The sequence below is a fragment of the Pelobates fuscus genome, chromosome 2 (assembly GCF_036172605.1).
Source record: "Pelobates fuscus isolate aPelFus1 chromosome 2, aPelFus1.pri, whole genome shotgun sequence".
NCBI classification, from domain to species: Eukaryota; Metazoa; Chordata; class Amphibia; order Anura; family Pelobatidae; genus Pelobates; species Pelobates fuscus.
Window position 1 is genome coordinate 67,624,743 of NC_086318.1, and position 21,148 is coordinate 67,645,890.

Below are 21,148 nucleotides of genomic sequence, written 5' to 3' on the forward strand. Positions count from 1 at the left end.
TACAACACCTGTCCAGGCATCACCAATGACACCATAATAGATGACCTTCTGAAGACAAGAGCTATTCATCATGATAGGGCTTTTAGCAGGACACTATTAATCATTCACTGATAGAAATACAAATTTTATGACAGCTGCTGCTGGGAAGCTCAACCTTTATTCCATTTATCCTAGTATTATGTACATTTTTCATCATTCATCTTCCTGTCAGAAAAGTAAACGAAAAGGATCTGTTATCTGATGAAGAAAGGAAACTCCTTATTACATCAATACAAGCAACATGTATGCACTTATACCTCTCACAGTTTTAAATACTTCTATATTGTAAAAAATATCATTGTAATCTATAAATCTTTTTTGTTTTGTTTTGTTTTTTATAATAATTTATTATTATTATTATTATTATCATTTATATAGATAACAGAATCTGTAGTGCTTTACAATATTATAAGAGTGGAGATTTAACTATAAATAGGACAATTACAAGAAAACTTACAGGAATGATAGGTTGAAGAGGACCCTGCACAAAAGAGCTTATAGTCTATAGGAGGTGGGGTGTAAAACACAATAGGACAGGAGATAGCAATCAAATAAGGTGGGAGTGAAGCTGAGCTGGAGGAGAGAGTAGAGTACTGCCCTTTAGGAGAGGGCAAGAGACAGGTTTGTGAGGTAGAGGTTACTCTGGGGGGCCATAAGCTTTAATAAAGAGATGGGTTTTAAGGCACTTCTTAAATGATTGAAGACTAGGAGAGAGTCTGATGATGGTAGGCAGGCTATTCCATAGGAAGGGAGTCACTAGAAGTCCTGCAAGCGTGAGTTGGACGTACACATGCGAGCTGCGGACACGAGAAGGTAATGGGCAGAGCGGAGAGACCGAGAAGGGCCACACCTATGGATCTGTGAAGAGATATAAGAGGGGCTAGAATTGGTCAATGGTTTATAGGTATTGGTTAGCACTTTGAATTGACTCCTATACAATACAGGAAGCCAATGTAAGGACTGACAGATGGGTGACATGTGAGAGGACTGACTAGAGAGGAAAATCAATCAGCATTCATTACAGACTGTAGCGGGGCAATATGTTTTTTGGGAAGACCAATTAGGAGAGGGTTAAAATAATCCATGCGGCAAATTACTAGAGCATGGGCAAGCTCCTTTGTAGCATCTTGCGTTAGAAAGGGGCGGATGCAGGCTATGTTTTTAAGATGGCATCTGCAGGACTTGGTAACATGCTGGATGTGAAGCTCAAAAGTGAGGCCAGAATCAAGTATGACACCAAGACAGCACGCTTGCTAGGATGAACTGATGTGGATACCACTAACTTGAAGGTAGAGCCTTAGGGGACTCCAATCGAGACAGGACGAAGGGAAGAGGTATCACTTGAAAAGGAGACACTAAATAAGCGTTGGGAGAGATAAGAGGAAAACCACGAGTGGACGAATTCACAGAGAAAAATGCAGCAGGGATATTGGACGATAGTTAGAGGGGCAGGGCGGGTCGAGAGATGTATTTTTCAGGATAGATACTTCAGTGGCATGTTTAAGGTCAGCAGGGACAATGCCAGAAGTGGCAACATATTCTGCAGGGTATTAAATTTTTTTCAGGACAGATAAAAATTAACAAATAATTGACAAACAAATAAAAGTGAACAGAAATAAGAGTGGGCCTTCTTAAACATGCCTACAGTCTAGGTGAAAGTGGGATAAAACCTGTTGAGGGGTGGAGTAGACAGGTATGATACCGTTATGTAATTGCACTTGTGATAAAAAGACATGTCGGGCGCTATTGTAGAGTGAAAATAGGGAAGATATGTAATCTGAAAACACTAGTTGTGTGAGGGGAGAGAAGAGTATTGGTGAAAACTGAAAAAACACCTAGGAAGATGATAAGCTGCTTAGGTACATTTTATGATAATTCATAAAGAATGAGAGACTAGGTGAACCTGACAGTACTGACAGTACAAGGCAGGGCCTTCCATAAGTACTGCTTACAAGGGCTGCATGATCAAGAAGGGATGTACTTAATAATCAGTGCATAAATGTGACGCCACTTGATGCACAGGAACATTTTACATTCTAGTGCAAGAGGATGAACTATTCATTAGAGCCAAGGCCAAATTTCATGATGTCTGTCAAGATACATATTGCAGATGCCCAAGTGACATCAGTGTTTATGCAGAGAATAATGTGGAGTACAACTTCACCTTCATGACCTTTCTTCTCTCAACATGTAACCCTAATACGTTTAGAAATATTCCACCCATGAACTTTGAGTATTTATTACAACAAATGAATCAAATCACTTGAGCTCCCACCATCTTGTCCAGTATTTCCTACAAGCCTCAGACAAGTTCAGTTTAGGCACATTTTTTACTTCCCTGAAATAGGCACATTCTTCTCTCCAAAAGGCATATGAATAGGCCCTATGGCCATTTTACGGACACAGTTTCCCTATGACACAACGAACCATTAGTTTGCGAACAACAGCCTAAGGACAATTTAATGGGCATCCTACTGGAGGTTAACTGTGACCACTGAATAACATAATATATGTTAGATTCATATAATTAAAGCATGACTACAATAGGTAAAAACCCTCCAATCTAGCTTTTAAACTGTAGCTCTGCATACGTAACAGGTGCTAGTTATTTACAATTCAAAAATTACCAAATTAATCTAGATATGTGAGCCACTGTTGTCCTCAAATGCTATGGCACCATCTAATTGTCAGAGCAATTATAGGGAAAAAAAAATCTAAAAGTGGGGTAATCAGCAGAAATGTTGGTGGAGATATACTAAAGTGTTGTGTTTTGAAATAAATGTGCAAAGTACTAAAAGTGGACAAATCACCATGGAAACAAACGGACAATGAGGACACTTTCCATTGGTAACCATTCCTCATTTGCATCTTTGCACCACTTTTTAGAACACAACACTTTGAACAATCTCTTGCATTACATTGATTTCCATGCATGGTGATTGTTCCGCATTTAGAACTTTGACCAAGAATTGCCCTTTCTAAGACTCATAATACTGTATCAAAAATCCTGTAATGTGAAACCTTACAGTGTATACCGTATGTTTTTTTTGTGTGTGTGTGTGTATGAAATGTCAATAATACTGTAAAGGGGACCACGACAATATCCTAAAACGCAAGGCGATCTTCATGTAGACTACAAAGGTCAAATGGGGCCAGACTCATATCATTCTCGTGAGATTTGAAAACACCCAAAAACCAGCAGCTAATTTTTTCATAAAATGTTATCCGATAATAAATCCACCAAGTAGTAAACTCCCATTTCTGCATCACTAGGGAATCATTACACCCTTTGTTTTATATAGATGTGCATTAAGAACAGCTGCTGAGCATTAAAGTGAATTAAAGAGAATGTACATGCATTTATATCACTTTTAACTTGTTCTTTATGATACGCTGGCAAGCTATTTTCCTTTTTTGTATTACTAAGCAAAAGGCGAAGCAGATGGAATATCCTGGGCTTACACTGATTGATTGATGCCATTAAACAAAAACACTACAAGACCATACCTTCAAAACACAAAGCATCATTGCGTCTTGAATATACAACTCACAGCTTAACAAGAGCACGCTATCCATCCATTAAGATGAACAGACGTTTTATTAATTGTGCGTGATTGTTCCCTTTGCTTGCCATTTGATTAGCATCCATCCACAACATGTTTCAGGAATAGCAGGTCTTACGCAAAGTTATAGTCCACGGTACTCAATTTTTAAATGGCACTGAAAATAAAGTATCATGAGAGCCATTATCACCATACTGCTTGCACAGCTTTATGCAAACAACCAGAGATGCATTATGTGGATTGAGTTTACAGAAGCAAAAATACATTTCTGAGTGTGTTCATAATGAGAGTTAAAAAATATTGAAAACTTATAGGAACATGAACAAAATGATAAATATGTTGACTGCCAATTCTGGCATCAGGGATGAATCTGTCAATTTTGTGACCACTGAAGGTCTTTGTCAAGCCTAGTGCTGGAACTTTTCTTCAAGTATCATTAAGTATCAGGTACAAGTTATCATATGACAAAACGATGTGCAATGAATTGCCATAGAATCATGTGAAGCTCACTAGCAGCAAATCAGGTGACTAGTCATGTGACACATCTAGGAATAGGTTAAATGAGGCTTTTGTAAGTGAAAATCATTTACTATACGTACATCAGGAGGAAAAAGGAGGAAAATGATGATGTGATTGCAGTTTTTTGAAGCATAACCTAGAGAGTGCTTATAGGAAGTATGCGTGACTAATTTAGATTCTTATGCAAAAAAAAGTCCATCATTTAAAAAAATAAAATAATTTCTATCATTTTTATGTACCAAACTTTTAATGTGATTGAACAAAGACTATCTACCAACTAACTAAGCATTAACTTGTGAACTTACTTGTGCACGGCATAGATTTGGGGTCAGATTCTGCCCGGTGGAATCCTTTCTCGCAGGTACATTCGGCAGCGCTATCCTGTAAGGAGAAGCTGTGTGGAGGGCACTTGGCACAGTAGGTATCAGTCAGTAAAGCCTTGTAATACCCCGGGCGGCAAGCTGGAAAAAACGAAGAAGTCAAAGGGTCATTGCAGAACCATAACAACATACACAAGTGGCAGAATCGAAACTGACATCACCGACATGTATTCTATATATCAATTTGTAATACAACAACGTCTCTTAATTACAGAATGTGATGTTCTATCTATCTATCTATCTATCATATATCTATCTCTCTTTATCATCTATCTATATATCTACATGTGTTACTGTTGTAATCATTTTGCAGTGAGGGTCAGAGATAGGAATATTCACACACGTTGAAAAAATAATGTGCATGAGTTTGGGCAGAACATATGCTTGAGCAGAACAAATGTTCATTTTTGACTAGTAATGCAAGTAATGCCAACAAATCCTAGTGCTGACAGTATTTGTATAGACAGACAAACAGCATGTATTTCTTGAAATCTGATTTATTTGAATCTATCCTGCTCTCCGGTGTCTGTCATTCTCTGGAATGTTTGTGTATGGAGGCACAGTGGGTGTGTACTTCTGCAGAGAGACAAAGGATGTGTATTTGATTAAGGGGAAAATGTATGTGTTTGTGAATTTATAGTATTTGTATTGTGTGGACAATGTTTGTATAGTTCTTGCATCTCTCTCAGTCTTTCTCCCTGACTCGTTTATTGAATGTATTGTGTGTAGACCATTCACTAGACTAGATGGTGAAAACATGCACATTCAATTTGTATGTAGAAAACGCTTTTACAGTTATTCTTTCTGTTTTATAAAAATAATTCCTTTGTCATTGTGGGGGTGTAGGGCCTCCTAGTGGTCCTGAAACATAATTAAGGGGATCTTCTCCTGGGACTTTAGTCATGAAACTGTTGCTGTATGATGGGACGGGCCTCCCTTTACTTTTTAAGAGGCCCCTCTGTTTCCTGTCACTTCTCTTCGGTTCCTGCTGTCTTCTGAAGCTCTTCCTCCCTCCCCTTTGTGTGTACCTGTTATCCTGTGTGCGGCATTGGGTTTGTTTCCGCTCTGCGCGGATTGGCATAACGATGTGCCACCGGCGGGGCCTGCTTAGTCGAACTCGCCTTTTGAGTCCCTGGCTGTTAACTTTAGTCTCTCCCCTCGGATACCTTCGGTTCTGACAGCCAGAAGGTTCCTTGGATGTTCCTGGGTTGGATGTTCCTGTTCCCTCTACCGCAAAAGGGTGTGGTGCAGAGAGAGAGGGCAGAAGTGACGGCGGCAAGTAGGCTGGGCTTTTCCCCCTCTTGGGCAGTGGCCCGGCTGGGGCACCGGCATGCAGTTTGCGTTCAAGGTGGCCATACCGAAGATTCTCCCATGCAGTCCTTATGCCTCTGTTTGGGCAGAGGCAATGTGTGCTCCACTGCTGGATTAGGTTGAGCCGCATCCTTTTGTGGGCTGAGGAGTTACGCTCTCAGGGCCACCACCCTAGCTACATTTGGTTACTATTCCTCTTTTACGGCCATTCTGTTTGAATGTTTTTTTCTCACATGATGACATGGTGGTGTATTCAATGAATGTGGCCTGTGATGGCTTTACCTCCCAGCATGGTGTCTGTGTTATTTATTTCAAAGGGAATGTTGGGTTAGGGAAGGTGTTATAGGGTTTGTTATTTTGGCTAAAACAAAGGGACATAGGAGATTACCTATGTATAGAACACGAAAGCTGTATTACTCTATAGTAAAGGTGTGCATAGCTGGGCATTTACATTGCCTATGTGAATAACAGAAGTCTTTTTAAGTCAATGTGTGTGTAGACAGTTTAAATGCATTTTATGTGTAGAATAAATGTTTACTTTATGTACAGCAAAAGCATTTATAATGAATACCTATATAAATAAAGTGAGGAGAATTACCGTTACAGGAAATGAATTCACTCCTACAAATAAGGTAATACGGTTCAATTCAGTCATTATTTTAGTTGTTGTTGTTGTTAAATTTTTGTAAAAGTGATCTAAAAATTGATGGTTTTCTTTACAGTAAATTCTGTCCGTTGCACCAGTATTATTCCAGAAGGCCACCCCATTTAGCTTCATGGAAAAAAATAGATTTGAAACAAAAAAACGTTTCAGTCTGAAAAGGTGGTAGAAAGATTAATAAATTAATTATGCCGCTAAGGTGCATATTAAAAAATGGCCAATAGGGACATTTAATAAACTGTGCCAAACATCTGATGTAAAAGTGACTGTTACACTTTGGAAAATCTCCCCTTTGGTGTCTGAGACATGTTGATACTTGTAACATGGTCTGTGCAACTTGCGACAAATCTAACTAATTAAAAGGGAATATCGATTGTCCACCTGTAATCGAGCCTTGATTAATTCAGGTATCTGAATGAATGAATCAAGGAACCTCTGATTGAATAATTAGTCACTTAGTCTTCACTGAATTTTAGACAGGGGTTATTTAAAAAGTGTGCAACCTGTGTGAGCCGAATGGCTATTTTTATAGTAAGAATATGTAGCAGAGAAGCCTTTATATTCACTGTGTGTATAATATATAATTAATTTTTGTATAGCAGAAGCCTCTGTACATTTTGTAGTAAATAAATATGTGTACTATATAAGATTTCATAGTCAAAGCTTGCATAATGGGAATCTCCACAATGGCTGTGTATATAACAGAAACCATAGCCAACGTGTGCATATTGGATTTGTATATAGTGGATGTCTGTATACATTCGATCATCCCTCCATTTACAATTAATCTTCATAATCAATGTTTAAATATCCACAGCCTATTTAGTCAATGTGTGGGTAGCAGAAGCATGCATAGTGAATGTGAATAGCTGATTGAAGGATGACTTTAACAGATACGCTTTCACTGTGATGAGGGTATACATCCTTGAATGATGGTCCAATGCACATTCAGCCATTCGCTTTTTTGCTATTTGTCTATTACGTATATAATAAGTTGGGGCATAGTTGGGACATCACAGGAAAGGGAGGGATCAGATATACATTACAAAACTGCCTTGGTTTGTAGCCAAAACAAACTGTCAGCATATATTAATATTTAATGGACTGTAGAAGAAGTCTGTCAGTCTTACTGTATTCAGTGTGGTGTAACGTATAGGGCACCGTGCCTCGATTTAGGATCATTTTTCCGTCTATCAGAAAGAATTGGAGAGAATATTCGGAGGGTAAAATAAATTGGACATATGTTAAAATGTAATTTGCAAACTACTGAAGCTTTGGCTAAATTCACTGTTCACATTTAATAACCTGGATATCTTATCCAATCCTAGAAAAAATGATCTTGAAACTTATCACGAGCTAAAAACACGTGATTTCTTTCCCATTTATAGAGCTGTCATTATGCAGTCATTATGTCTGAGCAATTGAATGATACTTTTATACTGTAGATCTTTAAAAAAATGCCAAGGATAAAGCCATATGATGTATTTATGCACGGTGATAATGTCTGTATGGTGAGCCTGTACAGTGGAAGGGGTGCTATGTTACTTTTGTATTCATATACTGCATTGAATTTATATAATTGTCTATAATTGTATACACAAACAGATTTCCATTATCAGAAGTTGGAAACCGATTGATGTGGCCTATATTGCAGCCCTGACACAAGGCTCCTTGGATACAGAGAAACTGCATCAATAAAACATTGTCTCATTCTGCTTCAATTCACTCGAAATCAAGGACAAGTTTGTACTGAAAAGCTCGGCTTGGCTTTTACGGAGGACTAGAGAGAGAGAGATGGACTGTGAGAAGAGAGATGGGAATGAAGTAAGCCATGAGGGTGCAGAGAGAGAAAGGAAAAGGCCGACCATTGATAGAAGATGTAGAATACAATAAGTTAGTTTTATATACAGGAAAATGTACATCACATGAAGTCAGAAAAAAACAAAAAGTGCTAGGTATGAAGTTGTTGTATAACAAGGCAAAACGTCCACAGACGGGGGAGCAATGAGAGATGTACAATGAAAGCCAAAGAGAAACGTTTTCGGAGATTTGTATGAAAGAAAGAGAGACAACAGAAGGAAAAAGACAACCACTACGCCTTCATGGCAAACTTTAAAATAGCAGGGTCCCTGATCACGCAGTGCTTTGAAGGCAGGATGCCAGTGTCAAATGATATAAACCATTTAATTGCAAACCAGCATAGCTTGCAATGATGGGTGTCACATGGAAGATTTTTCACTTTTTGGTTAGCAATCCTGCTGTGGCACTTTGTATCACTCATTAACAACCCCCTCCCCCACTGATTTCTCACTGGGAAGGCACAAACATTGTACAAAAAAAAATACCACTCAGCAAAATACACCTTAGAGTGCATATTACTTCTGTATGGAGTTTACTACCAATTCTAAATCCGATATAAATCTGCCAACTCTACATCTACAAAGCCCTATAGACATGAAATACAAGCTTTTAAATACTTCCACTCAGGTCTTTCTAGCGGGCTACCACCACTAAGTGCCATGCTCACTGAATATTCATATGTTTTTCCCTTGTAATTTGGGTCCCCAATGCTTATTCCCACGATTTCCCCTTGTATCTGTGTGTTTTACCTGCTACCTGTTCGGGAGAGCTCATATGAACAGAAACTGTTCGTCTCCTGAACGGGGACCACCCCGATACCTCAGTTAGAATGTTAATATAGAACGAGGTGTGAAAACCACAAACCGCAAGGGAATCCCCTGGGTGGCCGTCAGTTCGTATAACCAAACACCAATCAGGAAAAGCATTTGTTTCCCGAACAGGCCTGCTGCACAGTTTCAGGTCCCCCAGTCGGGGACCCAGTGCGGGAGATTGCTATCTCTAACCCAAACCCCTCCTGCCTGGGATTGTGTTGAACTGAATGGAGACCCTTTGCATAAAAAACTGTGTGTTCTCAATAAAGATTGTCAGTGTTTTAACCTCCAGAACTGTGTCTTGTCCGGTTACTGGATGGAGGGAAGATTTAACCCCTGTGTCTGCTGTTTCAGCTTGCAGGGGGTGCAACAGGGAAAGTCCTTGTAAGGACTAAGAACTTCCAGGACTGAGTGCCGTCCCTTCCTGGGATCGCATAGAGCTAGTTCCCCTACCCGGTCCCCTGGTTCCAGCAAGGAAGCAACCCCTCTGGCGGAGGTACCCGCCAGAGGGGTTGCTTCCTTGCTGGAACCAGGGGACCGGGTAGGGGAACTAGCTCTATGCGGGGTACAGGGAGCTCCGCTACAGTCTCATTTCCATGTTGTTTCTGCTTTTTACTGTAAGCTATCCTTCGCTATAATGCCCATCATTGTTGTTAGCGAATAGTGTCTGATTACTGACTGCAAAATCTAACAAGTAGCGGAAGGAAGTTACTGATGGCCACTGCCTCATATTTAAAGTTGTGAACCAGGATTTAGGCTACTTCCCATTTTATTGCACGGTATGATTATGTGGTTATTATTTCTTTGGTTTGTGTGTATGTTTTTCAGTGCCAGTTTTAACCATCACTGGCACGTCTCATGTATGCAGAAAACTCAAAGATTTTAAAATTGATAGGGAATGTAACATCCCCTCGCATAAACACAATTCTTTACAGCAGATAGGAAGCTAAATCTGGGACACGGAAAGTGTAAACCATCATTTGATTTATCACATTAACATCAGCCTGCTGAAAAATACTGTGAATCTGTTGTTTTGTGCTACTTTATTATGTGCCCATCTCTACCTAGGGATAAGCAAATAAATTGTAACAAGGAATATAAACAAATAATTTGGATGCTCTGGGTACCACCGACTGCACAAATCAGCCACCCTATTAAATATTGAAGACTCACTGACTCAGATACGCTCTGTAGAATCAATAGCTCTTAGATTTAATGCTCCCGGACACGGAGTCAGGGAATACACACGTGGTAGGAAGTCTGTGAAAACAGCGAGCTGGAATTTAGAAATCTGTCCCTTCCAGGGCAAGAGAAGATGGTGAGAGACATAAACAGTGGTTTGAAATAATGATGGAGAATAAGAGCTACTTTACTGCATTATGGAGCCAGTCTAAAAGGACCAAATATATATTTTTTAAAAAAAACAGCATTTTCTGTCCTCTATACCTATTATCTACATCTGGTGTTTTCTGAACATATCCACACACTGGTACACATGCAAGGCATCATTAACAATACCGATGATAGGCAGACAGCACAGTTTATTCAATCAAGTCTGAATTGCAGTGGACTGAATACTGCATTGCAAAAAAAAGAAAAGGCTGAAAAGGTCAACCTACAACTATAGCTAAATACGAGAATAGTTCCAATATATGATTATTTAGTATATATATAGTAGGTGAGTTGCTGTTTTATTGATGGTTAAGTCTCACCCACTGCCTTGACCATGACACAATTTCAGGGAGGGAAATGACATACTTAGCTCAAACTGGACTATGGATGCTGGATTCATTGTAGCGAGCAAATTCAAAGAGTCACAAGAGTCAGTGCATGAGAACTGATGATGCTCTGATATCTATGTACCTGCTTACACATGGTGCCACCATTATGGGAGTGAAGGCAATACTCTGGTAAGGAGCTTGGCCAAATAAATAAATTGATGTACTTGTGTGTATATCTTGTGTGCACCATGTGTAAGCAGGTACATCGATATCAGAGCATCATCAGTTCTCATGCACTGACTCTTGTGACTTTTTGAATTTGCTTGCTACAATGAATCCAGCATCCTAGCTATCATTCCATAGTCCAGTTTGAGCTAAGTATGTCATTTCCCTCCCTGAAATTGTGTCATGGTCAAGACAGTGGGTGAGACTTAACCGTGAGTGCAAGCCTTTCCATTTATATACTCTCTACATTAACCCTGTCTTTTTGGGCTTTTAATTTTTGAGCTTGTGTGCAAGGATACTTTGCAATTTTTTTATATATATATATATAGCAAGCATCAACATTTCCACTCTCCATTTGCGAGTGAAAAGTTAGTCCTGGCGAGTAGAAATTCACTCTTGGATGTTATAATATGACTTTCAGTGGCAAGCAACTTTTACGGTCTGACTAGTAGCAGAGGACTTCAAATCTTAAACACATAACAATCTACTTGTCCACAGTGACTCAGGATTTCTGTGTAATCGATCCAAATCGTGGTGATACAAATCCATATAATCAGCAGGTTGAACACACCATAGCAATGACAATGAGATGTAAAACGACACACCAACTTGCTTATATATATCTTGAGACCATTTTAAGTGTATGAATAATGTTTGGGAGCCATTTCAAAGAATACAGATTGTCTGATGCAGGACTTAATGTAGTTAATGATGAAAGGCTAAGTAATCAATAGAATATTAATAAATAATTCAGTGGCCGGGTGCTAAATGATTCTAGAACACGTGGTTTGGTGGTTACTGCACTGTCTCTTCTTGGAACAGACTTGATAAAAGGAGCCATCCTATAAATACACATGAGGGAGCTAGGTCTTCTTCTGCGAGCGGACTAATGTAGGAATATTGAAGCTTATAATGGACTGAAAATGAGGTACGGCAGTTAATTCAATGTCTTTTTTTTTTTTAATTGTGCTAAATGGTCTACAAACCATGGTGATCTAAGTTTTGAACTACACAAAAATTATTCTAAAGATATTTTTTTTTAACAAGCAAAGAAAATGTGTACCCTTCGTCCACTGGCTCACCTATTCACAATGATTAACCCCCAAGAGTGTGTTTTTGCTCTGTCCTACCATAGGGAATCCTGCTTGGTGTATTCCCTCTACTATACAGTGCAACATTATAAAGTACTGCATTATTTTAGTACCTATTTAATGGACTAACAAAAAGTTATATTGATGAGCTTTCGAGACTTCCTTACCACATCAAGTCTAAAGCATTTTTTGTCAGTCTAATAAGATGCATTTTACAGGAAACTGCAATACTGCATTATTTTGTATCTACATTATGGACTGATATGTCAGCTTTACTGTGCGTGAGATACGGGAGATTAAAGTTTCTAAAGTTGGTTTTTTTTAACAACTTTGAAGATTTCTGTATATTTAAAGGTTATAGATTTTCAATGGCAGAATATGAGGTCATATGGGCATCAAAAAAAAATCACAGGACTTCTTAAAAAATAATAATTCCCAGATTTTACTAGTAACATGACGTAAAGTCATGATTTTATTAAAGACACGGAGGCGAGTATTATGCATAACTCTTTCTTTATTTCCTCAGCAGCAAAGATAGAGGAATATAAATATTGTCAAAATGAAAGAAAAAACTGTATAGGCATAACGGGTAGCCGATCACATGGTAGAGGAAGTAGCTATATAAGTCCTGTGTCTCCCACAATCCCCCTCTTTCTTGCGAAAACCGAAGACCAGGTAAGAAGAACGATGTCCCACTTGATCAACACAGGAGACAGGAACAATACGATAACTTCAAGCTAAAAAAGACGGAGAAATATGGTAATTTCCAGACTCAAAACTGCAGACTTACCAAACATCACTGTGAGGAGTCACAAACAACAAACTGGATTCTGAAATACAAAATATAAATAATTAGTAAAAACATAATGAGACGTACAATATCATCCAATCATATAAATAAATATATATAAATAAATACATATAAATAAATACATACCTAACAGAACAGCAAAAACCCGTAGAGTCTCAAGCATCTCGTATCCCAAATCCACACCGGGAGGGTGGGAGGGAATAATACTCGCCTCCGTGTCTTTAATAAAATCATGACTTTACGTCATGTTACTAGTAAAATCTGGGAATTTTATTAAAGACACGGAGGCTCATATTATGCAAGTTCAAAGCTGTGCAACCACTCGAGATGTGATGTGTTCAATAGGTCTGAAATAGAAGTCCCTAAAGGTCGATTCTCTGGACCAATCTGCCGCCCGCATAATATCCTCCAGACGACATCCGACTGAGGAGGCTTTTGAAGCCATCGCGCCCCGTACAGAATGAGGCGTAAAAACAGAGGTGTCTATACCTGCAGAAGATAATAACCAACGCACCCAACGTGCTAGAGTAGGTGTCGAAACTGGCCGGTGAGGTGGCTTAAAAGATAAGAACAAATCATGTAGATCAGCGGAGCGGAGGGAACGTGTAGCATCCAGATAAACTTTGACGCAAACCACTGGGCAAAGCGCCGGACAACCAGAAAACCTAGGGTATGTAAAGGACTTGGATGCAGATTTCGTCCTCCTGGATATGTCAAAAGTAACGCCTTCCGGGGTGAATGCAACGGCGTCCCAATCCAGGGCCCTGACATCAGAGACCCTCTTGCAAGAGACCAAACAGAGTAACATCACCAGTTTGGATGACAATCGCTTTAAAGTCAATTCTTGGTTAGGGTACCATGATGAGAGGAACTGCAACATCACGTTGACGTCCCAAAAGGCAGAGAAACGAGGCCGAGGAGGACGGGCGAGTCGAATACCTTTGAGAAGGCGACATACAAAAGGATGTCTGCCGATAGGGGAACCATCCAAACCCTTGTGTCCGGCCGAAATAGCCGAGCGGGATAGGTTGATCGTGCGGTAAGCCTTACCTGAATCAAACAGGAACGTGAGGAACTCCAGGATCAAATGTAGAGGGGCAGATACGGGATCCACTGCCCGTTCCATGCACCAACCAGACCACGATCTCCATGAAGCTCGATAAGCTGTTCGTGTGCCTGGGGCCCAGGCGTTATCGAGGAGTAGGAGAGTTGTCTGCGGAACGTCTGAGACAACCCAAGGTCCCCTGAAAGGAACCATGCTATCAGGGGCAGCTGGTGTTGCAACACCAGTTCGTGCGAGTTCCCATCCGGATCCAGAAGGAGGTCCTGGAAGATTGGGATCAACCGAGGGAAATCTATGGACAACTCCATCAAGCGAGGGAACCATGGCCGAGATCTCCAGAGAGGAGTGACCAGCGCCACACGACAGTCGTGGTGAACCAGTTTCGAGATCGTGCGTGCGATCATGTTGAACGGGGGAAAAGCGTACAGGTGACCCTGTGGCCAGTCTTGGAGGAAGGCATCCGTCGCCACCGCTGCCGGGTCCGGCCTCCAACTGTAGAACTTCGGCAGTTGTGTGTTCAGCCGTGATGCGAACAGATCCATCTGGAATTTTCCCCATAACATTTCCAGGCCCTGGAACACCGAAGCGTGCAAACGCCAATCGCCAGAGTCTCTTAAGTGTCTGGAATTCCAATCCGCTCCCGAATTGTCCAGACCCGGAATGTGTTCCGCTGTCACCGAGACGTTGTTGTATAGGCAGAACTGCCAGAAATCTTTTGCAAGCATCGCTAACATTTTGGACTTCGTACCTCCCAGGTGATTTATGTAACGGACCGCCGACACGTTGTCCATCTTGAGGAGAACGCAGCAATTCGCCCGCCCTGGGGTAAGGCTGCGGATCGCGAACGCCCCTGCCAGGAGCTCCAAGCAGTTGATGTGCAACGACTTCTCCATGTCTGACCATCTGCCTCCTGTGGAAACGTCTCCACAACGAGCACCCCAGCCGTGTAAGCCGGCATCGGACTCGATCACTACGTCCGGGATGGAGCCGAAAATGGCCCTCCCGTTCCACGCCTCCATGTGTGCCAGCCACCACACCAATTCGTCTCTGGACTCCGCATCCAGGCGTATCCGAGATTCGTAGGAGTGACCTGACCGAAGGTGTGCCCCTTTGAGCCGTTGGAGGGCTCGGTAATGTAGTGGACCTGGGAAGATCGCTTGAATAGAGGCCGCGAGAAGGCCAATTATCCTCGCCAGTTGCCTGACGTACAAATCTGGGACGCGAAGAGCCCTGCGAATTTCCTTCTGGATGGCTTTCACCTTGGGGCCCGGTAGAAACAGAAACTGTCGGACGGAGTCCACTCTGAAGCCCAGAAATTCTATGGACTGGGCGGGATCCAGGACCGACTTGTCCCAGTTGATCAGAAAACCTAACCTCTGTAACAGGTTGGTAGTCCACTCTAGGTGAAGAAGGAGATCCTCCTTTGATTGGGACAAAATTAGAATGTCGTCCAGGTAGATAATGAGACGAACCCCGCGGGTTCGAAGGAACGCCACTACCGGCTTCAAGAGTTTGGTGAAACACCAGGGAGCCGAGGAGAGACCGAAAGGCAGGCAGCTGAAGCGCCAGCGACGCCCATGCCATGTGAAGTGGAGATAGTCTCTGAACTCCGGAGCAATAGGGACCGTGAAGTAAGCGTCCTTCAGGTCCAGTTTGGCCAGCCAGTCCGACTGGCGTAGAAGGTCTCTGAGGCAGTGTATACCTTCCATCTGGAAGTGTTGGTAACGCAGGAAGGCGTTGAGGGGACGAAGATTTATCACAGGGCGAACTCCGCCCCCTTTCTTGGGCACCAGGAACAGATTGCTCGTAAAGCCCTTGGCGGTGAACGGCAGTTCCTCTATAGCGCCCTTGGACAACATTTCTGTGACCTCTGCGGAGATCATCTCGTCCTGATCTGGTGGAAGAGATAGTTCTCTGGGGGAATAAAACTGGACAGGCATGGAAACGAATTCTAGGTGATACCCCCTTACGCACTGCAGAACCCAAGCATCCGAGGTGATATTTTCCCACTCTCGGTAAAATAGGGCCAACCTCCCCGCTACTTGAATGGCAGGGGAAGAAAGGGTACTTACCATAAGGACGTCTGCCGGGGTTACCACCGCGGGAATACCTGGAGCCCCAAGTCCGACCTCTGGCCGGGAAGAAGGGAGGGGTTCTCTGGTCCTGAAATCCCCGGGAGGGAAAAAAGGAACCTCTGGTTGCGCGGAATGCGCCTCGGAAACCACGGCCGGGTGGACGGTTCCTGCTACGCCCGGCCCCTCCGAAAACCTTAGGCGCGAACACGCGCTTCATATTCGCCTGTGCCTTGTCAATGGCAGTGAAGGTCTTGACAAAAGACCCCATATCTTTAACAAAAGAGGTGCCAAACAGCAAACCCTCATCGGTCGGATCAGGCTCCGCCACAGTCATAGTGGCCAGTTTAGGGTCTATCTTCAAGAGGATCGCTTTACGCCTCTCAGTGGACATCGCCGTATTGGCGTTCCCCAGTAGGCATATCGCCCGTTGGACCCAACCTATGGCCACATCCACATCAACAACAGAGTCTCCCGCTCTAGCAGAGTCGAGGAGCTCATAGAGCTTCGACAGGGGTCCCAGCGTATCCAGGATCTTGTCCTGGCAACCCTTTAGGGAGTGGTCAAGGCCCTTCTTAGATTTCCACCCCGACTTATTCAAAAACTGGGCAATCTGCGGATCAATGTCAGGGGTCTTGCATGCAGAGCCCGGGAGGGAGGGTCGTGGGCATTCGGCGCGCAGCTTATTGCGGCCTTCCCTAGAAAGGGGCGTGCGGATGCGTTTAGCCACATATTGGGCAATATGATCCGGGGGGACCCATTCAGCGGACCGGGGGTGGCGCAAATCGTCAGGGTCGAACAGGGGGTTACCCTGTGGGTCAAGGATCGCCTTGGCGTCCCCAGAGGGGCCTAACAACTGGCCCCGGTCCATGGCGGAGGACCCCGAGGGGGTGACGCCCGTAGGGGGCAAATCCTCGCCAGAGTCATTATCATCAAAGGAGTCGTACTCCATAAGGTCGGATTCATCCTCCACACTCCGGTCGGTATCCGACCCATCATCAAGGGCTCTAGCCCGTTTCCATAATCTAGCCTTTTTAGCCCGGCCAGGGGCTCTTTTGCGCGTGGGGTGCGCGCTATCTGTGACTGCCTCCAGCGTGTCAGTCATGGCAGGAAGCACCTGCATAGAGGAGTGGGAGCCGACATTCTTAGACTTAGTCCTTGCCTTACGGGCACCAGGCACAGTCTGGGCAGGGGAAGGGGAACCCACACCTAGGGGGGTAGTAGGGACCATATTAGGTAAAACCACAGAATGCAGGGACTGTGAGAATGAGGAGGAAACAGCCCCCATGGCTGAGGCAATAGCCTTCTGGATTGAAGAAGCCATAGTGGCCTCCAGCATGGCCTGAAACTCTTGAGAGGCCATATTACCCTCAGGATTATCTGAGTGAAAGTCCCCAGGGGGGCCTACAGGGCCATCCTTCCTATCCTGCATATTTGCAAAACCACAGTGAGCTTAAGGGAAGAAAAACTGACAAATTATACTATGGGAGAAAAAGGGTTGAGTAACCCACAGAAATAGCAGGGAGAAACAAAGAAGGACCAGACCGTCAGAGTGCCAGGGGACCCAGAGGACAAAACGAGGCGACCGACCGCACGGCAGCACTGTGAGCAGAACGGAGTCTGCCCAAAATGGCCGCCGCACGTGAGGGAGGCGCTCGCGACCGGGTGCCCGGCGGGGGAAGGGGCGCGTGCACCTGAGCCGCGCGGGCAGCCGGTGAGAAGGGAGAGGAGAGCACTCAGCCGCGGCCGAGGGCAGGAGACGGTCGCGGCAGCGAGGCAGAGCCGGGTCCCGCGCGGGAAAGCGGGAGAATAGGGGAGGGAGGGGAAGGGTGGAAAACCTCCGGCTAGAAGGGTAGAACCCCCAAGGAGTCCGAGGCACTGACGGTACAGGTCAAGGCAGAATAGAGTGCACAATAAGGCAAACAGAATAAATAAATACAAGATGAATACAAATACATGTAAAACACCAAACTGAAAAATCAGAATCAAGAGCAAACAAGTAACACTTATCTGTCTGAGGAAGCAGCAAAGAAAGAGGGGGATTGTGGGAGACACAGGACTTATATAGCTACTTCCTCTACCATGTGATCGGCTACCCGTTATGCCTATACAGTTTTTTCTTTCATTTTGACAATATTTATATGCCTCTATCTTTGCTGCTGAGGAAATAAAGAAAGAGTTATGCATAATATGAGCCTCCGTGTCTTTAATAAAATTATAATATATTTGTATTCATCTCAATGTTGAGACTTTGTATAGGTAAGGAGAATTTGCATCTAAACATGTCAATTTCAAAAGTCTTCAAATGACATTGATCTTAGGTAAGCCATTTATGTAAACTATGTGCTAGTAACAGTGTTACTTGAGCAGTCATGGAATCACTGCAGTTATTACAGAGGATAACCTGTCTTGGAACACTCTGCGGGGCCACCCTGCACCGAAAGTTATGATGACCATGCTGTAGATAACTGGCATAGGCACCTTCCATATGCTCTTCCAGTGTTTGTGTCCCCTCGTGAGTAGCCACTAGGGATTGATATATTAACCCCTTAAGGACCAAACTTCTGGAATAAAAGGGAATCATGACATGTCACAGATGTCATGTGTCCTTAAGAGGTTAAACTGTGTCCATGAATCAAGCAATTAGTAGGGCAACGGACATCAGGGTGAAGTTCAAAGGAATAAGATAAAGACACAAGTAGAATACATGCTAAAGTCATGATCCCAATATTGTAAATGTATGTGACTACTATACACTAAAACACAACCAGCTCTCTTTGTACAGGCTACTTAGCATTGAACTGACTGTCATGTTTTAAAATTGTGCATCTAAACCCATAGGCTCCTTTTTAAAGATTCTTTTTACCCATAAACTGACCACAAACATGCAAAAAATGTGCTCTGGTGTGCACTGGCCAAGTAAGTAAATAGAGTTAGATGGAGTATTGGGTTTTCACATGGTTCTTGTATTGCATACAGTACGTTTATTGTTTATTGTCGGTCTACTGTGCTAAAACTTGTTCCACACCTATAGAGAGTTTTCAGAATGAAAAGTGAAGGGAATGAGCAAAATCGTAAGGTTCACAGAGGTTGTGTAAAAGTAAATTTTAAAAATAACCACTAATAAGTAATTCTTGCAGTGTGTGATTAAGGGATATAATGTGTGTGTGTGTGTGTGTGTGTGTGTGTGTGTGTGATGCAGTGTGCATATACTGTATATATACTTATTCCCTTACAGGTGTACCAACCTAATGGAAGCCCTGCATTTACCCATATTGAAAATATCTATGATTAGCGCTCCAGTCTTAATTAATACAATCATCATTACTCATCATAATCTCTGATCCAGATGGAAATTTGGTTAAAATCACAGAATTTCAACCAGATTTGCAAACCCTGTATACTAATGGGGATCTGGTGTCTGGTGAAAATCTTATAGAAAATATAGAATCTGCATATCTATCAAACACATAATTTCAAACAGAATCACTCTAAACAAATCTGGAAACAAGCAAATTTGCTAAATAAATGTAACCTGCTTTTGACAGGGAAACCTATAGATATCTGCTAAATTTTGTTCACTTAATTGTTCACGGAATTCAGAGGCTAGGTTACAAATTCAAGACATATATAAATCTTGAGAACAATATCTGGATTGTATTTTGCTAGACCAGGCCAGGGATATTGCTAGGTTCCAGAAACATCTGGGGCTTACTTCTGTTTTTGTCGTTCTTTCTAGAAGATCTCTGGGATACTTTAAATCTTCGCTCAATCACATCTGATGTGTTTTTTAAATTCATCAACAATACGCATAGATTGGCTTTTTGTCCCATTTTGTAGCCAATTTGGTAAATATAACTGTTTCCAGATGTAGGCTTAAAGAAAGTCTTAGTACAAATATGATCTTCTGATACAAATAAATTATATTTAAGAAGTCTATTTTAATATCATTCTAAAGAACCATAAACACCTAACTTCCATCCCATATAAACAGGATGGCATCTATATACCTTCTCCAGAACACCAGGTTTGCATCAAATGGGTTATTACCTCATATGCTAGAGGACTCCCAATCTGAAACAATAATGTTTGCATAACTTGGGGCAAACCTGGTGCCCATAGTCATTCCCTTAAATTGTAACTAAATATTTATTGTGAATCCAAAAATAGTTACGTGTCAGAATAAATCTGATACAGTAAACAGTACAGTAAAGTGGCTTGTTAAGAAGGCATATACTTCTGTGCTAAGATTTTCTGTATAGATTCAATTCCTTTTTCATGATTTATCACATTATATAAGGAAGACACATCCATTGTTACCCACATAAAAAGAAGGAATGGTTAGCACACACAGTTGAAAACCCAGATTGTTAAAATCTTCCACTTAAGTTGTCACCAGAGTGTCAACTTTTTTCATGTATCTTTCTTACAGTTTTTCAGGAAGACACATCCATTGTTACCAACATAAAAAGAAGGAATGGATAGCACACACAAAAAACATAAAACAACTTTTATTGATGTGTCAACATTTCAGACTAAAATATAATCTTTTATCAGGACAAAGTGTATAAAATAACTGTGCATGTATACCTTTAAACATAAACATGGTGTACCCACCCACTCTCCCCAAACATATAAACTGAAATAATGGCACCCAATTGTGTTTATTAGTGAGAGCATGCATGCATGCACCCTGCTATCAGAAGCATCGCCCCTATGTGTGCTTAAAAACCCGAATGGTTATTGTGTCAACCAAATATGCGAACGGCCTTGAAATGTAAATATATTTTGACTTTTTCCAGGGCATTTTCTCCAATTTCTTGCTAATTTGAGTTGAGTGTTTAGTGTATGACAATACAGGTTTTGCATATTTTTATTACATGTTAATAACTTAATTCCACTTCTAATGGGTTTGCCTGGAGGATTTTGGGGATTCTTATGTATTTTTGGCAAAATACAACTGTTTTGGTACAGTTACAGTAATTAAACTGTTCTTTATTAATGATGCTATTTTTTAATT

General features: G+C 42.0%; 1 protein-coding gene across 3 annotated transcripts in view; it reads right to left on the reverse strand.

Moving 5' to 3' along the window:
* Positions 1-21,148, reverse strand: part of LOC134586604 (ephrin type-A receptor 3-like) — a 200,073-nt gene that overhangs the window by 92,084 nt on the left and 86,841 nt on the right. For all 3 annotated transcript variants that reach the window (XM_063442227.1, XM_063442226.1, XM_063442228.1), the window contains one exon: positions 4,427-4,582. In XM_063442227.1, the coding sequence (XP_063298297.1) occupies positions 4,427-4,582 (156 nt within the window). The remainder of the gene's footprint in view (positions 1-4,426; positions 4,583-21,148) is intronic.